This window comes from Gossypium raimondii, chromosome 6 (genome assembly GCF_025698545.1).
Source record: "Gossypium raimondii isolate GPD5lz chromosome 6, ASM2569854v1, whole genome shotgun sequence".
NCBI classification, from domain to species: Eukaryota; Viridiplantae; Streptophyta; class Magnoliopsida; order Malvales; family Malvaceae; genus Gossypium; species Gossypium raimondii.
In genome coordinates, this window is record NC_068570.1 from 58,183,519 (window position 1) to 58,202,159 (window position 18,641).

An 18,641-nucleotide genomic window follows, 5' to 3' on the forward strand; every position below is an offset into this window, starting at 1 on the left:
TGAATCATGACCTTGGAGAAATAAGTTTCTATCTTGGAGTATAGACACAAAGTTTTAGTGGGAAGATGTTGCACCAAAAGAAATACATTATTGAGCTGCTTTAAGATGCAGGAATGAGAATTGCAAGTCAATGCCTACTCCTATGGTTAGTTCACCAGGGCTGTTAACCATTGATGGCAGCTTATTGGAAGATCCTAGCATAGTTGGGAAGCCTCAGTATCTTCCAGCTACTTGACCAGAAATCACATATAGTGGGAATAAGGTTAGTCAATACATGAACCAATATTGTACCTCACATTGTGTAGCAGTGAAGAGGATCTTGAGATATTGTAAGGGGACTACATATCAAGGGTTATTGTTCAAGCATCCTCAATCTACGAGCAAGTGGCATATTAGATGCTGATTAGGGATAGAAGTTCCACTTCAGGATAAATAATCTTTCTTGGGGGTAATCCTATTTCATGGTGCCTACGGAAACAACCTATGGTAGCTTTATCTACAGCCAAGGTATAATATAAGAGTGTAGCTAATACTATTTTTGAGTTGGTTTGGATTAAGCCACTCTTAGCAGAACTTGGAGTTGATCTTGAAACAGTTCCTGTACTATTGTGTGGCAATACAAGTGTGGTTGCTATGTCTAGTAATCCTGTGTTACATGCCAGATCAAAGCAAGTGGAGCTTCAGTTACATTTTGTTTGAGATCATGTGGCAGATGAGAAGCTTGAGGTTAATTGTATGCCAACAAGTGAGCAGATTGCTGACATATTGACAGAGCCATTGACTGAAGGTGTCCTTTCTTATTCACGAAAGAAACTTGGATTGATGACACATGCTACTAAAGATTGATATTTTTCAATAACCACCACGTGTTATATATGTTGAAGAGTGGTATACATGTTACAATTAAGTTGTTAGTAACTGAAGTAATTAGTTAGTAGTCAATTAAGTTTGTATGCTATGACACCCTACACTCGACCTAGTCGCCAGATCTAAATGCATGATGCCACATTAGGTTACCGTACAACTAAAACAAAATTTAACTTCCAATACTAAGCAACTTGGCATTCAAACAAAAACATGTTTAATGAATGCCAAATGATATTATTCGATACATTTAGAGATTAAAAGTAATCAAACTTGGAGTTAAGAATCGAATCTAAACTTTTATCAATTAAGACGTTGTAGGTCCATACCACCAAAACATACCAAAAGAATCAAAGTATCCATTAGATCACAAAACTCAACCTATCAAAACTATCAAATGTGCACCGAGTCTTGAGACTCAACCTAGGTACATGCCAATAATTAAATACATACATATAAAAGGGTACAAACTAAATCCAGTTGAGCTGAGCCTGACTTGGATGCTTTACGACTTCGATCTACTAAAACCTGTTACAACTTTAAACTGTAACTACCTTACATATCTTCTACGGAACACCATAAAAAGTTGATATTAGAATTATTTGAAATTAGTAGCAATAAGAGACCAAATCAATATATATTACTGCTACGCACTAATAACAACTTACACACAATCGAGTGGCTTCCTCAAATTAAAGTTGAAGGCTGGTTATAGCTACTCAATCAAATGTTGTATTTGTTCCATTCCCATCCACTGGCAAGAGGAGCCCAATAGAAGATGAATATTGTTGAAACTGCACTCAAATTAACATTTTCAGCTCATGAGGTTAGATTCAAGCCTTATATCAACTAAAACAAATGAAATTTCAAATATACAATGAACTCAGCATAAGACAACACAGACGAACACAGCTCAACAACAGCAGCAGAAGTAGTAATAATAACAACAACAACAAGGCATTATTATTCTTGACGGCCAGATATTGCAATCTCACATCCTCCATAGCTTGAAAGAAAATATTTACTAATAATTCTTTATTTTTTCTGATAATTATCAAACAATAATTCTATTCTAACTAAATCGAGCTCTTCTAATAGTCCTAGTTCAACAAGATTTTTACCGGTTGAATGAACCAAAGAACAAATATTCAATTTTTTTGATAAGCACACATGTAAAGACAGATTCAAGGTTAACATAAGCGATACAGTACCTGTTTTACAATCTCTTCACACTTACTAATCAATTGCTGAACTTTAGCAGCTCCAGATTCTCTTACCATACTGGTCTTTAACGTTATGGAGTCCACCTAATAAATTTAAGAAATACAAATGGGGAGTTGTTGAGCAACTTCTGGTAGAAAGTAGAGACAATGTGGTACCATGGAATAAAAAGACATGTCAATTACCTCTGCTACCACATCTTCAACCTTCTTCTGCCTTGCTTCCAGCTCACACCGCTTAGACAACACCTCCGACTTCACACTGTTCAAATGTTTGGTAGATTCCTCAAACTTGAGATCGCTTTCTTTTTGTAACTGCCTTTTGTGTTCTTCCAATTGTACAACTAGTAAAATAATAAAGATAAAAGGTTTAAGCAGCTACATAGTGGTTTAAATTTAAAAACAGACAATAATACAACATAGCTGGAATAAGAACCTGCCTTTTCCTTGCCGTTCAATCAGTTTAGCTTCAAGTGACTTGTCTAACACAACATCATCACTTAACTTAGCTTTCAAACCCTTGCATTCTTTTTCAACTGATTTCGCAGAGTTCACCTATTCAAATGAACAATGCTATAAACTTATTAAGTGGTTCTCAAGCAAAGTAAAAAGGCTAGCATTCAAAAATCAAAACTTTTCCTTTTAGGAACAATTAAGAGTTGCAACTTTATTAAAAGCTAAAACTGATATTTATTTGAAAATCAAGTAGGTTTATTTTGTTCCCCCCACCCCACCCCCCACCCCCCTTTTTTTTCTTTTTCTGAGAAGGGGATGGGAGAGGATTTTGTTCCAAAAGACAAGCCATAGAAAACTTAATAGTGGAGGCCAAAGACATTGCTACTCAGTTTTAGAGAAAAGCACAAAAAGGGAACTGGCCCACAGTCTGTGTACCTGTTCATGTATAGCTTGCATCAAGGCAAAGTGCTTCGACATTTTCTTTAGAGCCTGTAGCAACACCCAATATCAATAATAAGTTATCCGTCGCTTTCTACCATATGAAGTTTATAATGCGTTCATGTCAACTAGATGCCCATGCACTTTAATGCTTTTCCAGATATTTAGCTTTCTGAATATCTTTCTAGTTGGCTCTTCTGATGTATCGTTAACTAGTAATGTTTCATTTATTTCTGCTATTTGAGATATTTTGTCACCTTTGTTTGATAAAAATGTACACATTTCAACAATAATTGGTTGAAATGTGAAGGAAAAAGTGCTTACTTTGATTGCTAATAGATACACAAAAGTTCAGATTTAACAGTATGAAAGAAAATAGAAGCAAGCTTCCTAAGGGAAAATCTAAAGTTTGATAGCCCAATGATAGATCAATCTGTTCATAACTCAAATGCATGCATGTGAACATGCTTTCATCCCTGCTCATATTATTTGTCTAAGGCTCCCAACAGAATCCTATCTTTTAGGAGCAATACATGATTCCGGATTTTTCCAACAGAACAGGATACAAAAGAGAGAGTGAAGCAAGAAGTTCACCGATAACATATGATTGAACACAATGAGGACGGAGATTCAAACAGAAGACAACAGGATCTTGCACAAAAGGTGAGGTGTGCAATTTTTAACTCTTACATGAAACAGATAACTGTGCATTCTTCTAATATTAAGAATAATAAATTATGAACATTGTCGTGATGCATTCTGTCACATGTAGGAATGCATTTAATTAAATGAAATAATGCAAGCTAAACTCTCATCCACTCAGCTTTCAGATGAATGATGATAAGTCTGACAATGACACGTGATACCATGGTTTATGACAATAAGCATACCTTGCTGTAGACCTCAACAGTGGCAGTTTTCTCCTGAAAAGACTGCATAGCCGACCTTTCAGCATACTTTGCCTCATCTCGAGCTAATTTCTTCTCCTCTAAAGCTCTCTTTTTGGCAAAATAAAAGTATAGAAAGAAACACGGAGAATAATGTTTTAGTGCAAAAGGGCAGTCATACCATCCACAAAGCAGTGAATAACAAGCTAACTAACCTACATTAAATACTCCAATCAACATGACAATTTACCAAAGAAAAGTGATTAGCACTATATTTACTTTTCATATAAATGCTAAAGGAAAACAACTTTAAATGCTGCATGATGATTATGGCGCTTGCCATATGCCTGAAAGATCTAAAACAAAGTTGAATCAAAAACTGAAACAAAGTTGAATCAAAACTGAAACTTTAGATACTAGAAAAATGTACAAGTATAGACACCTCTACTTGAAAGGATGTGATAAGAATTGAAAGGTGCCAAATCGGATATGCAACTACTCCATGGTTCTAACAAAGATGAAAAATAATGATTAAATAAAAAGTGCGAAAGACGAAAGTAACAAGCAATAAGAGGGCATGAGAAAAAGCCGCCTACAACCAGAAAAGGAAAAGAAAATCATGTAAAGTTTTAGATGTGCATGAAAGGTTAGATGACAACAATACTATAGTAATATAAAGGTGGTTTCAAGCTTGATAGCAAACACATAAATCAGGGTACATATGCTAGCAGGATAATTAGGTCCTCAGTGGAACATGATTCTATTTTATGTTTTCTATCAAAGTTAGATGCCCTAGTCATGCATGCCAGATACAATTTTTGTTCACAACAATTAGGACAGCTATGTATAATGTGTCTCGGTGTAAGCTAGAATTTTCCAAATCCTGAGACTAAAAGTGTAATTGCACAATACCACTGGTAGAAAAATAAATAACCATATATAAAAACACAAACCACAAAAAAATAAACTCATACGAGAATCCCATTTGGAGATATGCACCTGTAGTTTATCTGGTGACTGAACTATTTTTGAACGCAGATTTGCATTTTCTTGGACACTTTGAACCAGGTCAAACTCTGCCTTAGAAATCTGTAAAGAAGAGGCTTGTCATAAAAAGCAATAATAAATAGCACTCACACTTAAAGAGGAGAAACTATAATGCACGTATAAAGCCAAAATCACATTGAACCTAAAATTTTAAAACAGTTACTGAGAAAGGGAATCTACATTAGGATCAAATGGTGGTCTAATCATAAAAAAGAAAAAAAGAAGATCCTCCACACAAGTGACGAATATGATGTATCTCACCATTTTAATAGGAACCCAGATCAAACACTACAATGAAAAAATCCTTCAGGTTCAAAGACATGGTTTACTTAGGTGAAAATACATTGACAACACACAGCACAAAATCTTTAGTTATCCATAATTTGTAGACACAGATGACAGATCTAAATCTAAGCACATAATATGGTCAAAAACTTTGGAGTATAAGTATTTTCTTAAATGTCAACTTGAAAAACATGTATAGGTTAACTCTCCTCTCAAAGTTGAACACTTGCCACCATGTCTACGTCAGTGAAATAAAGCTTTTGTAAGGAGTACTAACATTCTAACCTTCTCATCCATTTGCCCAGTCTTCTCCTTCAAATTCCGAAAAGAAGTTCTCAGTGACATCTGGTTACTGTTGAGGCCAGCAATCATCTCACGCAATTCTTTAACTTTTGATTCTATCTCTTGAACTAGTGGTAACTCCCTTTCTCTTGCTTCACTGTAACCTGCAATCTCTTCATTCAACTGCATGGCAGAGATACGGTGAAAATTGATCTTTATGCTAAAGTATCACATGTCATTCTGCAAATACCTGAGAAATCTTAGCCTCCCACTCCTTCCGCTGATCATCTAGAAGGGCCAGTTCCTCTACAATCGGTCTTAGAAGATTCATTTTTGTTTCTCTGAGATGGAAATCAACAAACACAATACCTTAATGCATGCAAGGCTGGAAAAGATTGGAAAACTGATTAAAGGAAATTTACTCTGAACCAGAATCTCTAATAAAAGGCCATCAGAAAAGAAAACTAATCTGAGAAAATTGGGATTAAAAATATCTGCATATTGCATGGTTTAAAAACGTAAATTACTACTTAGAATATCATGCCTAACATCATCATTCCTTTTATAGCAGAATGATATATCAATCATCCCAGAAAACCACAACGTGACACATCATATAGGCTTTTCCATGCTAATTACAAGGATTCAGAAGTTAATAAAACATTTCAAATTATTGAAAACTATAAAACCATTTATGTTCTATGCTGACATAGTAAATTTAAATAAACATTTCACATCCAAACTACTTGAACCTACAACTGAACTGATTAAAGAGGGCTATATAACAATTTCTTGTTTCTAAACCTAACCACTAAATGAGGCAACTAAAACTGAAGCAAATCAAAACCAAAACTTTTCAAGCCAGGCAATGCGTACTTATAAAGACAAAAATTGAGGATTCCGCTGAGGAAATGCTCGGTCCGACGCGGATCAGGTTTGATCAAATCCCTAAGGTTAAATTGCATCGGACAATTAAGAGAAGCCATCACCTCTCTTAGCCTGCAATACAAATTCATAACCTGGAATGACCCGATTAGAAGATCCGGGTTCTCAATTTGCTCCAATGCTGAAAACTCAACTTGCCCTTGGTCTTCCCTGCAAAAAGTAAATAATATTATAAAAAAATATCAAAAGAAAAAGAAGAAAGGAAATTAGTTCTATGGGGAGAAGGAGCGGACTCGTTGAGAGCGTCGAGGTAGATAAGGAGGCGCGTGTAAAGATTAGAGACGAAATCGGGTTTGATATTCTTGAAATCGTTGTCAGTGACGGCGGCGATCTGTGACTCCGCCAGGATTGAAATTATGTCACTACGTGAGAGTATAGGGTAATCGAATGACGACATTTCCTGGGTTCGAATTCGAGTGGTTGGTTGCCGAGAAAGTGAAGGATAAATATCGGTGAGAGTGTTAGGGGGCAAAATTAAAACTGGAAAAAATAAATAAAACAAGGTGAATTAAACGGTGAGTAAGAACGATCTCTTGCTCCCGCACACTGCCGCAGACATCCTTTGCTAAATCAAATAAAAAACAGTATCTCGTTGTTGCTATCAGTCTCGACCCCTCACTCCCTTGCTATTTTAATTTACAAACCGAAAATTAGAATTTCGTACTGAAATTTTCTGTTTGGTTGATGGGAAACGGATGGGATTCAAATTCGGGCTTAGGCTTGGCTTAGAAGGTGAGGAGTTTCTTTATATGGCGATTATGGACTGGTTGGAGAAGAAAGGGAATGGAATTATTTGTTTTTCATTTTTGGTATTTTTTTAAAAAAGTGCGGGTTGGCGCGTTGCTGCTCAAGATTTTTTATATATGGGTAAACTACCAAATTAGTCACTTTTGTTTATCCAATTTACATTTTAGTCATTTATATTTGAAATATTACCATTTTAATTCAGAAAGATCCTTTTCAAGTTTGAATTTGTTCATTTGGAATATGGGTTCTTCTACTTCATTTGTACTTACTTATTTATTATTTTTATTATTTTTCCCCTCTTTTTTTGATTTCTTTTTTTTATTCACTTCAATTATTCCCTAAGTCCCATAGGTTTCATTGAGCGAAGGGTACGAAATAAATCAGATTGATCTTTTGATCAAAAGTAGTATGTGAAATCTTCGATTTTCCTCTTTCTCTATCCCTATCCCATAGGTACAGTATTTGAATCAATAGAGAACATTTTCCTCCTATGTGAATCAATATTATTACATTCCAATTCCTTACTAATACCCTCCAAGGAAAATCCCGAATTGGATCCCAAATTGACGGGGTAGCGTGGCTTATCCATGCGATTATGCACTCTTCGAATAGGAATTACGTTATCATGTTATAACATTTTAATCAATGAGTCATTAATTACTATTAATGGCAAAACTGTAAGGTGATGTGACACATCAAATAATCATTTCAAATAAAAATTTTAGATTAAATTGTATATTGATCCTTTTTTTTCATTTTAACAATTAATTTTTTTCTTTTATGTTCTTTTAACTTTTTTTATTTTTCATTTTAATTTCTTGTAATATGATTTTTCTATGTTTTTCATTTGTTAAAACTAATCTACAACCTTACCTCACTCGAAAAATTAAATTTTTTAAAAATAAGAACGTAGAGACTAATTTTAACATATAGAAAATATAAAAAAACTATATTAAAAAATTGGTTCGTGTTTTCTAAACAAAATACCGCACATTAACCGTAAATTTTTCAACTAAATCGTTACGATCATTTGTTGGAACATATATTTGACATGAATATATTTATTAAAGAACTTTTTCTTTTGGTATTCCGGAATTTACAGTGTCATATATTTAAAGATGCATTAGACAGGAACTCTTAATATTTCAAAATGAAACGCCAAAAGCAAGAAGAAATTATAGGAACAACTAAATCCAACAATGGAAGCCAGTTCATAAAACTTCAATAAGATTCTTTCAGTTAAACAAGATTAACATGAGGCTTCCTCAATTTATCTCATAAATGAACCAATTATTGTTTAATTAAAGAGAAAAATTTCAATTTATCAATAACCCAAATCTAGTATGACTATTAGATATAATTGTATATTTTAAAATTTTTTACATATCTACAAGATCATATATTATATAAATATAATCGAACCTAAATATAAAACATACATATTTTAACAAAAACGAAGAGTACTGACCCTCTTACTCGTTGCATTAAGAAAATAAGAACAATCTCCTTGATCCAAGTTTCCAATATGCACAAAATCAATTGCTTGAAGTTATGGTGTTAATTTTCTATTTATTTGCCAGCTAAACAAAGTAAATTAAGGACCCTTTCTTTTTCTTTTCTTTTTTTAATGTGCCTATCTTCCAATAAATGGTCCATAGATAGTTGGACCAAATATTGCTAATTATCTGAACAAAGGTTTGGAATGGTTATCATCATTTGATGACAAAATTAGCATGCAATTAGGATATGATTATAATCAGGAAAAATGAAAAAAAAAATGCAGTTCGAGGTTGTTTGAAAAATAATCAGCATATTATTTTAAAAGTTTTCTTTTAAGTCACTGGAATGTTAAATTTTTTTTAAAAAAAAAAATCTGATTAGAGAATTTCAAGTGATAATTCAGCAAACAGTACAAAAGATTAGTATCCATAAACGAGTACAATAACATCAAGTCAATTTAATAACCAATGTCAGATGGAAGGATAAAGCTTTTGGTTTTGATTTGCAGAATGCTGCTTTTGATTTTGTTGATGAGATAATTTAGGTAAATGAAGAGAAGCAAGATTTTGCGAAATGAGAGATAGAAAAAGAAAGTGAAAGGGACAGGAATTCTAAGGACTAATGATATACCGTATCCAAGAAAAATGAGAACACATTTCTGGATATGGAGTAAAATGGTGATTTTTAAAACAATTACAATGGTTGGTAATTTCTGGATATACAAAAGTAATCTTATCATTCAATTGAATCACTTTGAAATATTAAAAATGATAGGAGTCCTTTAACAAACCGAAGAGGGAGGTTCTAAATCAAACAAACACCTTATTACTAAGCATATATCAACTCAAAGCAAAAAACAGATTATGAAAAAAGCATTGTTGTGCTAATTATACCAGTCACAGCTTACTACCTTAAACCACTTCATCTTTTTGTTCTTTAGAAGACATCCGGGTTGAACCGTCCCGGGATCGAGTTGCTTTCTTGTGCCTGTCTCAAATGCATCATCAATGCATAGTTATTTACCTGTCAAGTAATACAAGCGAAACATAGAGATGAGTTCCTTAAAATCGACACGATATTACGGGCAACATTTTATTGATTGAAGAGATTTAAAAGATTTTGCTTCTGACCTCTAAAGTTCGCATCTGTTCCTGGTATTGAGACACCAATTGCTTTAAATGTTCTAACTCTTGGTTTTTATCTTGATACTCCTTTTGTCGTTCATGTTGGATTGCCACTGCACGTTTGAGGACTGTATTTTCTTGAATCATCGCTTCGATTTGTCCCTTTAACATGAGATTTTCCTGGAAAAAAGAACACAAATGAGTAAACAAAGTTATTACTTATTTTTAACAGCTTCAGTTCAGTACTAAAAAGAAATTTTATTATAAGCCTGTGTTTGATTTCATGATGTGGAAAACCTATGTTGATTGAACTCAGGTGTCTAACATCTGACACTTGTATGTTCAATACAACGACCGATTAAATAGGCCAGCTCTGCACTCGACATGACCAAAAGACCCACCAGGTTACACCTATTCACAATCACCAACAAGACCTCGCACATGTCTGACACATTGATGTAAAGGCAGGCTGACCTTAGCATCATAATCACACACATTTCATTGCAGATCATATTGATTCCTATTAATTTCAATCATGTTCATGTCAATAACCAACATTGAGTGTCCGTGTAGCATTTTGTCTAAAAGTTGCTTCATACGTTTGCAGACTTCTGGCTAGTCTAGAAAAGAATGATAGATAGAGATCCAAAGATGGTTACGAGATAACACCTTTTGAAAATTTTGTGCCGTCTCTTCTGCAGCACGTTTACTTATGGAATTCTCCAAAACTGCAAGCAATTTAGAGACATGGGATTTCGCATCATCCACACTTGTGGCACTCATCATCTCCCTCACAAACAAGTCCACCCATTCAGCACCATCAGCAGGCATATTTTCAGAGGCTGATGGATTCTGAATAGTCACAGCAGCAGCAACAGCTTCTCCATTATTAGTCAATATACCTGCTAATGCAGATGTGAGATTCCATTTACAAAGTGATGACTGTCCAGCTTAAACAGATGGCATATCACACACAGCACAACAATTAACACAGAATAATTGATGTTGTGGTATCAGCCTTCAATGTAGTACATGTTGTCGATTATAACCATAATACAATATTGGAACTTGGATGCATAAAGCTAAGGACTTGGACATAGGATGTCAAAACTAAAATGAAGATTTTTCACTTGATTCAATTTATTGATTCTGATAAGAGTTGAAAGAAGAAATGGCAACTAGTGGCGGAAGACTTAATTTTGCATTTATTGATTTGTAAAGCATATTCATCAATTAGATGCATAATATAACATTTCCAGTTCATCATAGAAACGCTTTTGCAAACCAACCATTAAACTATAAGTAAAAATAATATTGATTGGAAACTCAGCTGGCAATGCTAAATTTAAATGAATACAATTGCAAAAAAAAAGGGGTATACCCTGCTCAGCAGTTGTGCCCAGTTCCTCAACGGTACAAGTCTTTCCCCCTCTAGCCTCTGCTGCTCCTAAGCAAAGATCCTCCAGCTTCTTGATGGCAGTGTCTATATCATTGCCACATTCTAATAGCGCTTGCTCCAGAAGCTGAAACGAATAATTGCTAATTATAATGTAAGAAATGGATGAATCACTATTTCAACAGCCAATAACAATCCCTCGATCAATAATGGAAAAATAAAACTAAACCGATTAAAATCTATGTAACAGAAAGAAGACAAAAAATCTAAATCTTTTACTCTGTAAAATAAGTAAAACATCATATACAATTTTATTTACAGTCATGGAACTAATAAAGAAAACCCTACTCAAAGAATTGATTAATGATAATCATACAAGCAACCAACTACATGCTCCAACTTAATCCAGGACCGGAATACATGCCAACATCAGATGTTTTCAATTAGCAGCCCCTTTCATGGGCTAAATCCACACAATTACAATTGTTAGACTATCAAATGAAGACAAAACTTACTTCTTTTCCTTTAAAACACAATAGGAAACAATTATAAAATCTAATTGGATGAGAGTTTAAACAAGAAATGAAAACTAAAGCAAGAAACCAAGAAACAGTTTTACCTTATTCACAGATTTCTGAAATCAAAATTGTTAAATACGATAAGGAATATACTTAACGAATACAAGTACAACATTAACTAAAAAAGGCGATATACCTGGGGGTCCATGTGAGGGAAGATAGATTGGAGGTGATTGAGAGCAGATGGCGACGGAGACAAACGAACAGAAGAAGGAGACGACGGCGAGCAGCGCCGGAGCTTCTTAGAGGAAGAAGCCGATGGCGGTGACGGGATATCTTCGAAGAACGATCTCTTGCTCCCGCACACTGCCGCAGACATCCTTCGCTAAATCAAATAAAAAAACAGTATCTCCTTATCGCTATCAGTCTCAATCCCTCACTCCCCTTCTATTTTAACTTAGAAAACGAAAATTCGAATTGTAGACTGAAATTTTCTGTTTGGTTGATGAGAAACCGATGGGATTCAAATTCGCACTTAGGTTTGGCTTAAAATGTGAGGGGTTTCTTTATATCGCGATTGTGGACTGGTTGGAGAAGAAAGGAAATGGGTTAAAACGGTGCGGTTTTCGTTTTTCATTTTTGGTTTTTTTTTTTCTTTTGAAAATCTGGGTAACGGGCGCGTGGAATAGATTCTAAAGGAGCTGCGGGTTGGCGCGTTGCTGCTCCAGATTTTTTATATATAGATAATATACAATAAATATATTATATTGAGTTATATAAATATTTATAAAACTAAATACAAATTTATTATATAAAAATTAAGATTTTATATTTATACTAAAATAGAATATTCTATTTAAAATATTTTAAATATAAATTAATTCAATATAAATTTTAATTTTTGTGTGTAAAATTTTAATAGAAGGAGCTTTAAAGTTGATAAAATCTTTTAATTTTATTTATAAATATGATTATAAATAAATTTAATTAACTAAATATTTTAATAAGATCATAATTCTTACATATAAATACAAAATAAATTTTTAAACAATAAAAAGTATATTTGTAAAATCTATAATTAAACAGTAGTATAAAATGTATTTAAATTCCTTTTTATATATTATCTATGTTAATATTTTAATAATGCATGTAAATATTCAACCAAATATTTTTATCCTATCAATTTAAAATACTACCAATTTTATTTTAAATATAAAACAAATAATTAAAATTTTTAATTTACATAAATGGAGAATATTCGGTTAAAAAGGAAGTTAATTCACTTAAGTCGATAAAATTAATTAAATACAAAATGAATATTTACATATTTTTATTATTATTTCCTTACTTTTTAATGATTTTTCCTATCTGTTTTTAAATATTTATGGATTTTAAGAAACTTCAGTTAAAAACCAGAATGGGCATATTGAAAATGCCGATACAAGCAAGCAATCTCAATGTCATCCCACTTTCAAACACATTCAGACTTCATTATATATATTTACACACCTTTGTCTGCTACTTATTCACAACCTTATTTATATGTGCTTTGTTTCATCTTAGATCAACACTTCTTCCTTAATTTACTTGGTGGTGGAACTAGCATCTCTAAATATCCTCCTCCATCCCGACTTCCGGACGCCACTGTCTTGGCCATTCGGCCGGTTTTTCTTCAGTCGTGCGCTTATCCCGCGCCCCATCGATATAGTGAGCTTCACGGCTGTAAATAAACCAAAGGCAATTGCTAGTGGTCTCACCGCCCAATGGAAATCCTCAACATGATGGTATTTCTCGACTATACCAGGACAAGTATCGAAAGACACCGATTCCACTTCGTTGGGGTCGGCTAGGAAGCTGTTGGGTTCGTTTCCGAAAACAAATCTACCTGGAAACTCTACGACGAGGCACCCGTTTGGAAGTATTTCTGAAATTCTTCCACTGCACCATGTTCCTCCACTCTTCCGTGGCCATTCGAACCGAGGAGTAACCACATTTGGTTTGAGCCGCACAAACTGCCCGACATAGTAAGGTTCAGCCATTTGAAGCTGGTAAGCCTTGCCTACCCAGAGAGTCTCTAGTCCTAAAAATCCCACTGACACGGCTCCGTCGCGCTGCACGGCATGTAGTATTCCCACAGGAGAATGGGTATTGGTTTCTTGTTTCAAGCGGACCCAGTCGCCGACGGCAAAACCAAATGTGACCCTCTCGAGTGTTGACTCCTGGACTCGGAGAGCATTGTGCATTCCGGGAACTTTCACCAGAGCAAAGCTATTCTTATCAGCATCACCATCTAAACCAACAATAGTTCCTTCCCGAACATCCACGGTATGAGGTCTGCGGGCATTCAGAGGGCTTCTTGACCGAACTGTATCGCCCACTTGAAGGTGATCCTTGGAGAGATACCAAGTGGTGTAACCATTACCAACTGATTTTTCTTTGATTGGTCGGCTTCCGAGGCCAACCCATCCTCCATCGCCATGAATAGCATGTTGTGAGCTGCAAATCGAGCCTCAAATTATCAGTGGTTAAAATATGTTATTCTCATGAAAATATAATAAACCGTTGAATCTAAAAGAAAGGTGAAAAGCACATACCTTTCAAAGACAAGTAAAAGGTCTGAAACCAACGGTCTATTTCTAAGACCGTACTCGAAGCAACCATTGATAACATGTTCAACAGCTGGAGGCAAGCCACTCGGTACATGTGGTTTTTCTTTCCTAACCACAACCGAGTGATAAATTTCTTCAGACGATTTCCCAAACCATGGCTGAACACCAGTCAACATCTCCACTACACTACACCCGAATCCCCAAACATCAGTCTCCAAAGATAAAGGACCTCGTACTTCAGGATCCCACTGTTCTGGAGCCATGTAGTTAGGAGTTCCAAGCCTAAGTGCCATATCAGAGTCTGACAACGGAATCCCGAGAAGTAGATAAGGGATTCCAAAATCTCCAAGAACTAATTGATCATGATCACTTATAAGGAAATTGGAAGGCTTCATATTGAGAACCAACAACCCTATTGAGTGTAACTGGATGAGCCCTTTTGCTAATTGGCTCCCATACCTGTAAATATCAAGGAGCTCAATTTAATGGCACCCCGTGCTTCAGAGCGTAGAAATATGTATAACAATTTATTACCTTAAGATATCAGGCAGTGAGAGCTTGCCTCCTTTTGATTGAGCCATTTGATCACCCACAGATCCTTCATAAAATCTCATAGCAATGGAAATCTGTAAAATCAAATACAGAGTTAGAATGAACATACATATATACATACATACATACATACATACATACATACATACATATACATATGTGTGTGTGTGTGTATGTGTGTGTGTGTATGCAAGGTCACCTTTCCATTTACAACAGAGACACCATGCAACCAACAAACACCAGGGAGCTCTCTACACTTCAAGAACAACTTTTCAAACTTATCAATGAACTTTTGCATATGTTCTTGCTTCAATGGATGCAACATCTTAACTGCAACTTCATGATATTCTTGAAAATCAAAACCTGATTGATGGTGAGTAGCCAGCCAAATGTCGCCAAAAGGTCCTCGACCGATCCTATGCTTCAGTTTCAATGAGGAAGGGTCAATCCATGGTGCAGTTTGAGTTGGTGTAGCCACAACAGTCCTAAGCAGGTCAGGGTCCCCTTCAAAAAGTTCATACTCAAAGGAAGGGACCTGCTTGGGTGCTTTTATCCGTTGAGGCATTCCTCCTACACAACATGGTATAAGAAAAAGTAAAGAACATAGTTTTTCTTTGTACTACCCGCATACCAATAGTAGGAGCAAACCACTGCCACGCACACATCCATGACCAATAACCAATACGCCAAACATGGGGTCGGTATACTTTTCTGAAGTGTTGCAATAAGTACAACAAATCTGAGTAACCACATGTATCAAACTAATATAAACAGACTGTTTGAGTAACCGCAAGTAGAAGTAAACCATTACAAACCAACTAAGAATTGATACAATCCAGACTAAAGCCAACAAACTAAACTAGACAAACTAGACTAAAGCCCACACATGATGAGCCTCAAAGACCTATACATATAATTGTGCATGATTGGTCTCGAATCTGGATACTCATGACCTAAAGAACTTAATGCACCATTGGCATATATTTTAGGAGCTTTAATACTATGTGACCCAATTTGATGCCCTAAATCCATTTGATAATAAAAAAGCTAGGAGTAGAAAACAAATAAACCTCCTTTCTTCTTCATAATCATTTCTTTAAGATTATGATTTGCTCATGCTCTTACTAAAAGTTTAGTACAAAGAAAATCAAAGGCAGCTAAGTGATTAACAATCAATGAAACCAATTTGTAGGAAAGAAAACAAACTATTATATTTTCTTTAATAACCTGCTCCTTATTTTAACTCTCAAGGGAATACCAATTCAACAAATTAAGCATATCAAATGTATATGTGTATATAGTGTGTGTGTATATATATAAACTAAAAATCCAGTTTTTGATGTTATAGCGATACATAACAAAATTATCTATTGCCTAGAAATCCAAAATATAAATTGGTAGTAACCCATTACGAAAAATTAAATCCCTTCTCTGTTTGTTTTTATTTCCTGGAAATTAAGAGTTCGAAATTGAAGAGGAAAAAATGGTTTTCCCTACAGTTTCAAACGTGAATGAAATATATAGTCAAACAAACTTGCAGAACCCAAAAAAATAAATCATTTTGATAATAACCCATTTCAAGAAATTAAGTATTTTCCCCAGATTTTGATTCCCTGGAAACAAACAGTCAAAAATTATAAACATAAAAAAGTTCTATTTCCTACAGTTTATCAGGAAACAAACCTCACAAGCAAAAAATGGAAGATAAAACGGGCTGTTGAGGCTTCCCCAAAGCGAAATCGGAACTTCAATAGCTGAAACAAAAATAAAGAAATTTTTTAAAAGTAGAATTGATGTTAAAAGAAATTGACAAATTTGATTCCTAGTTCGAGAAAAATAACAAGAGGAGAGAGTTTTGGTTACTCTGTTACTGCTGGCAACATGGAATATTGGGTGCTGCGAGGATCATCTGCTTGCCACGTCATTTGGATCTTTTGAAGATGAACCTTCTTGTGCCACTTGTGTAACACTGTGCCTCCACTGAAAGATACGTGGAAGTTACAGTAACACTTCATTTTCCTATGTATATAATATATATATAGTTTTAGTATTTATATTGTTTTATTATTATTTATCTTTATTTTCTAAATTTCTGGGCTTTTTGCTCAAAACATGGATCAAGTTGGCTCTTTTTAAGGTTTAATTTTTCCTTTTGTATTTATTGTGTTTTAGCAAGCTTGAGTATTTTTATTTTTATTTTAAATCAAATTTAAAAGTAAAATTAATCAAATTTAAAGATATCTTAATTAAATCCCAAGTGTCAAAAGTTACAGTTAACACAACTTTATTTTATTGGAGTCATTTTGAATTTACGGTGCAGTTAATATAAAATAACAATAAATGTAAGATTAAATACTATAACGATATTATAAAGTAAAAAAAAAAGTTAAATGCACCATACTATAAACAAACCCCATCCAAAGGGACTTTAATGTTCTTTTAGTCTTGTATACATACAACCTAAGATCCATCTTGATAATTGGTAATATATTAGATTTAGGCTTCCTTTGGATTCCTTTGCAATACAGTGCGTTAAAATTTTTTGCCTTGATTTTCAATCTCACTGCACCACAACCACAGTGAATTCAATGGTTGTTTGGATGTCTTGGTTTCAAGACGATTGAGACAAACTGCTTGACCGGATAGCCTTATCTTTCTTGGTGGTAAAGTTCCATCACCAGAAGGCGATGAGGTATTTTAGCGCACAAAAATACCCATACTTTAATTTATTATTTTACCATTTTATCCTTAAAAGTTAAACTAATTTCTTTCCCAATCTTATTTGTTTTCAAATTTGGGAACAAAACAGCCATTTCTCCCATCGTTCTTGCTGGTTTCTCCCCTCTTTTTTGCTTTGTTCTTGGTTGTAGCTGCTACATTTTATCCTTTACTTTTGTTAGAGTCTGCTTTTTGAAGGTATTTTTCATTAATTTATTGTCATAGACTTCTGCATAGAACATGCAAACAAAGCTCTAACGATTTATGCTTTCATCATTTGTTTTGATTTTGTTGATTTGATAGCATTTATTTTGCTTTGTCTGCATTTCTTTGATTTTGTTGTTCTTGATTTTTGAAATTTCTTTTTTAATGGACACCTCCGGTAAGGTCTTATCCCCGTTGAATAACAATACTCTTTGAAGAAGAAGAAGATCAGACTCGACCTCAGGTTGAGATAGTTTCGGCCGACGAGGTTCGACCAGTAACACCGCCGGCAACCATCACAAAGCTACTGTTACTATTGTAGGATACACAAATGCTGTAGGTGGCCAAATTCTGACCAAAACTGCATTTTGTTTCAATCAGACTAACAAGTTAGAGATATCTTGTATTTTTTCCCTCTATTTTCTCATGCTCAACATTTACCCTTTTTCTCAATTAACAGGGGAAGTCTACATTAATTAGTGCACTCTCAGATAGTAATCTGTATAGTGATGCAAGGTATATTTATTCTTTAAAACAGTTTTTCCTCGAAGTTAAATTCTTTGTTAAAAATAAAAGGATGGATGTTTTTGCCTAATTGGAGGCAATGGCTTTGTGCAGATTGTTTGCAACATTGGATGGTAGATTAAAAAGTGTTGTTCTTCCTTCAAGGTGAGATGATCCATATCTAATCTAATTTCCTCTCTCACAAATTTTGGCAATCAAATATGAACATGTTTTTTAATCATTGACGAGATTACAATCTTATGCAATTGATCTAATTATGCACATAATAATTCAAGAGGAAAGTGTCTGGTTCTAAATGATTATGCACATAATAATTTTTTCTTG

At 34.4% G+C, this 18,641-nt stretch overlaps 3 protein-coding genes across 7 annotated transcripts; all 3 read right to left on the reverse strand.

The window, feature by feature from the left end:
* Positions 1-1,137: 1,137 nt before the first annotated feature.
* LOC105772652 (kinetochore protein NUF2 homolog) lies at positions 1,138-7,216 on the reverse strand. Of its 3 annotated transcripts, none has more exons than XR_008196683.1 (12): positions 6,658-7,216; positions 6,356-6,574; positions 5,730-5,820; positions 5,483-5,662; positions 4,865-4,954; positions 3,869-3,976; positions 2,976-3,029; positions 2,525-2,639; positions 2,271-2,428; positions 2,076-2,171; positions 1,533-1,658; positions 1,138-1,392 (listed from the first exon to the last, which is right to left on the reverse strand). XR_008196683.1 is itself a non-coding variant. In XM_052632245.1 (11 exons), exons 1-11 carry the CDS (start codon positions 6,819-6,821, stop codon positions 1,584-1,586), a joined length of 1,350 nt encoding a protein of 449 aa, XP_052488205.1. In that variant the 5' UTR covers positions 6,822-7,216; the 3' UTR covers positions 1,138-1,583. The 3 variants fall into 3 exon arrangements, 1 of the variants encoding a protein (XP_052488205.1); XR_008196684.1 differs by having other exon boundaries at positions 1,138-1,430; XM_052632245.1 differs by having other exon boundaries at positions 1,138-1,658.
* A 2,174-nt stretch (positions 7,217-9,390) lies between these two features.
* LOC105772653 (uncharacterized) lies at positions 9,391-12,296 on the reverse strand. Of its 2 annotated transcripts, none has more exons than XM_012594053.2 (5): positions 11,906-12,296; positions 11,177-11,318; positions 10,465-10,700; positions 9,802-9,975; positions 9,391-9,694 (listed from the first exon to the last, which is right to left on the reverse strand). In XM_012594053.2, the coding sequence occupies exons 1-5, from the start codon at positions 12,086-12,088 to the stop codon at positions 9,608-9,610; spliced, it is 822 nt and encodes a 273-aa protein (XP_012449507.1). In that variant the 5' UTR covers positions 12,089-12,296; the 3' UTR covers positions 9,391-9,607. The 2 variants fall into 2 exon arrangements, with proteins under 2 accessions (XP_012449507.1, XP_012449508.1); XM_012594054.2 differs by having other exon boundaries at positions 10,465-10,697; positions 11,906-12,292.
* Positions 12,297-13,098: 802 nt separating this feature from the next.
* Positions 13,099-16,810, reverse strand: LOC105772650 (E3 ubiquitin-protein ligase KEG). 2 transcript variants are annotated; one of them, XM_012594047.2, is made up of 6 exons: positions 16,734-16,810; positions 16,554-16,624; positions 15,070-15,440; positions 14,853-14,944; positions 14,304-14,777; positions 13,099-14,205 (listed from the first exon to the last, which is right to left on the reverse strand). In XM_012594047.2, exons 3-6 carry the CDS (start codon positions 15,433-15,435, stop codon positions 13,293-13,295), a joined length of 1,845 nt encoding a protein of 614 aa, XP_012449501.1. In that variant the 5' UTR covers positions 15,436-15,440; positions 16,554-16,624; positions 16,734-16,810; the 3' UTR covers positions 13,099-13,292. The 2 variants fall into 2 exon arrangements, with proteins under 2 accessions (XP_012449501.1, XP_012449500.1); XM_012594046.2 differs by lacking the exon at positions 16,734-16,810 and having other exon boundaries at positions 16,554-16,720.
* Between the last annotated feature and the right edge of the window lie 1,831 nt (positions 16,811-18,641).

Coding starts and splice junctions, on each gene's coding strand:
- LOC105772652 (XM_052632245.1), bottom strand. CDS start 6,821: ATGTCGTCATTCGATTACCCTATACTCTCACGTAGTGACATAATTTCA. Junction 5,821..6,355: donor CTCAATTTTTGTCTTTATAA/GTACGCATTGCC, acceptor TTTCCATCTCAG/AGAAACAAAAATGAATCTTC. Junction 1,659..2,075: donor GTGAAGAGATTGTAAAACAG/GTACTGTATCGC, acceptor ATTTGAGTGCAG/TTTCAACAATATTCATCTTC.
- LOC105772653 (XM_012594053.2), bottom strand. CDS start 12,088: ATGTCTGCGGCAGTGTGCGGGAGCAAGAGATCGTTCTTCGAAGATATC. Junction 11,319..11,905: donor TCCCTCACATGGACCCCCAG/GTATATCGCCTT, acceptor TATTCGTTTCAG/CTTCTGGAGCAAGCGCTATT. Junction 10,701..11,176: donor GGGCACAACTGCTGAGCAGG/GTATACCCCTTT, acceptor CATCTGCATTAG/CAGGTATATTGACTAATAAT.
- LOC105772650 (XM_012594047.2), bottom strand. CDS start 15,435: ATGCCTCAACGGATAAAAGCACCCAAGCAGGTCCCTTCCTTTGAGTAT. Junction 14,945..15,069: donor TCTCTGTTGTAAATGGAAAG/GTGACCTTGCAT, acceptor TTGATTTTACAG/ATTTCCATTGCTATGAGATT. Junction 14,778..14,852: donor TCACTGCCTGATATCTTAAG/GTAATAAATTGT, acceptor TGATATTTACAG/GTATGGGAGCCAATTAGCAA.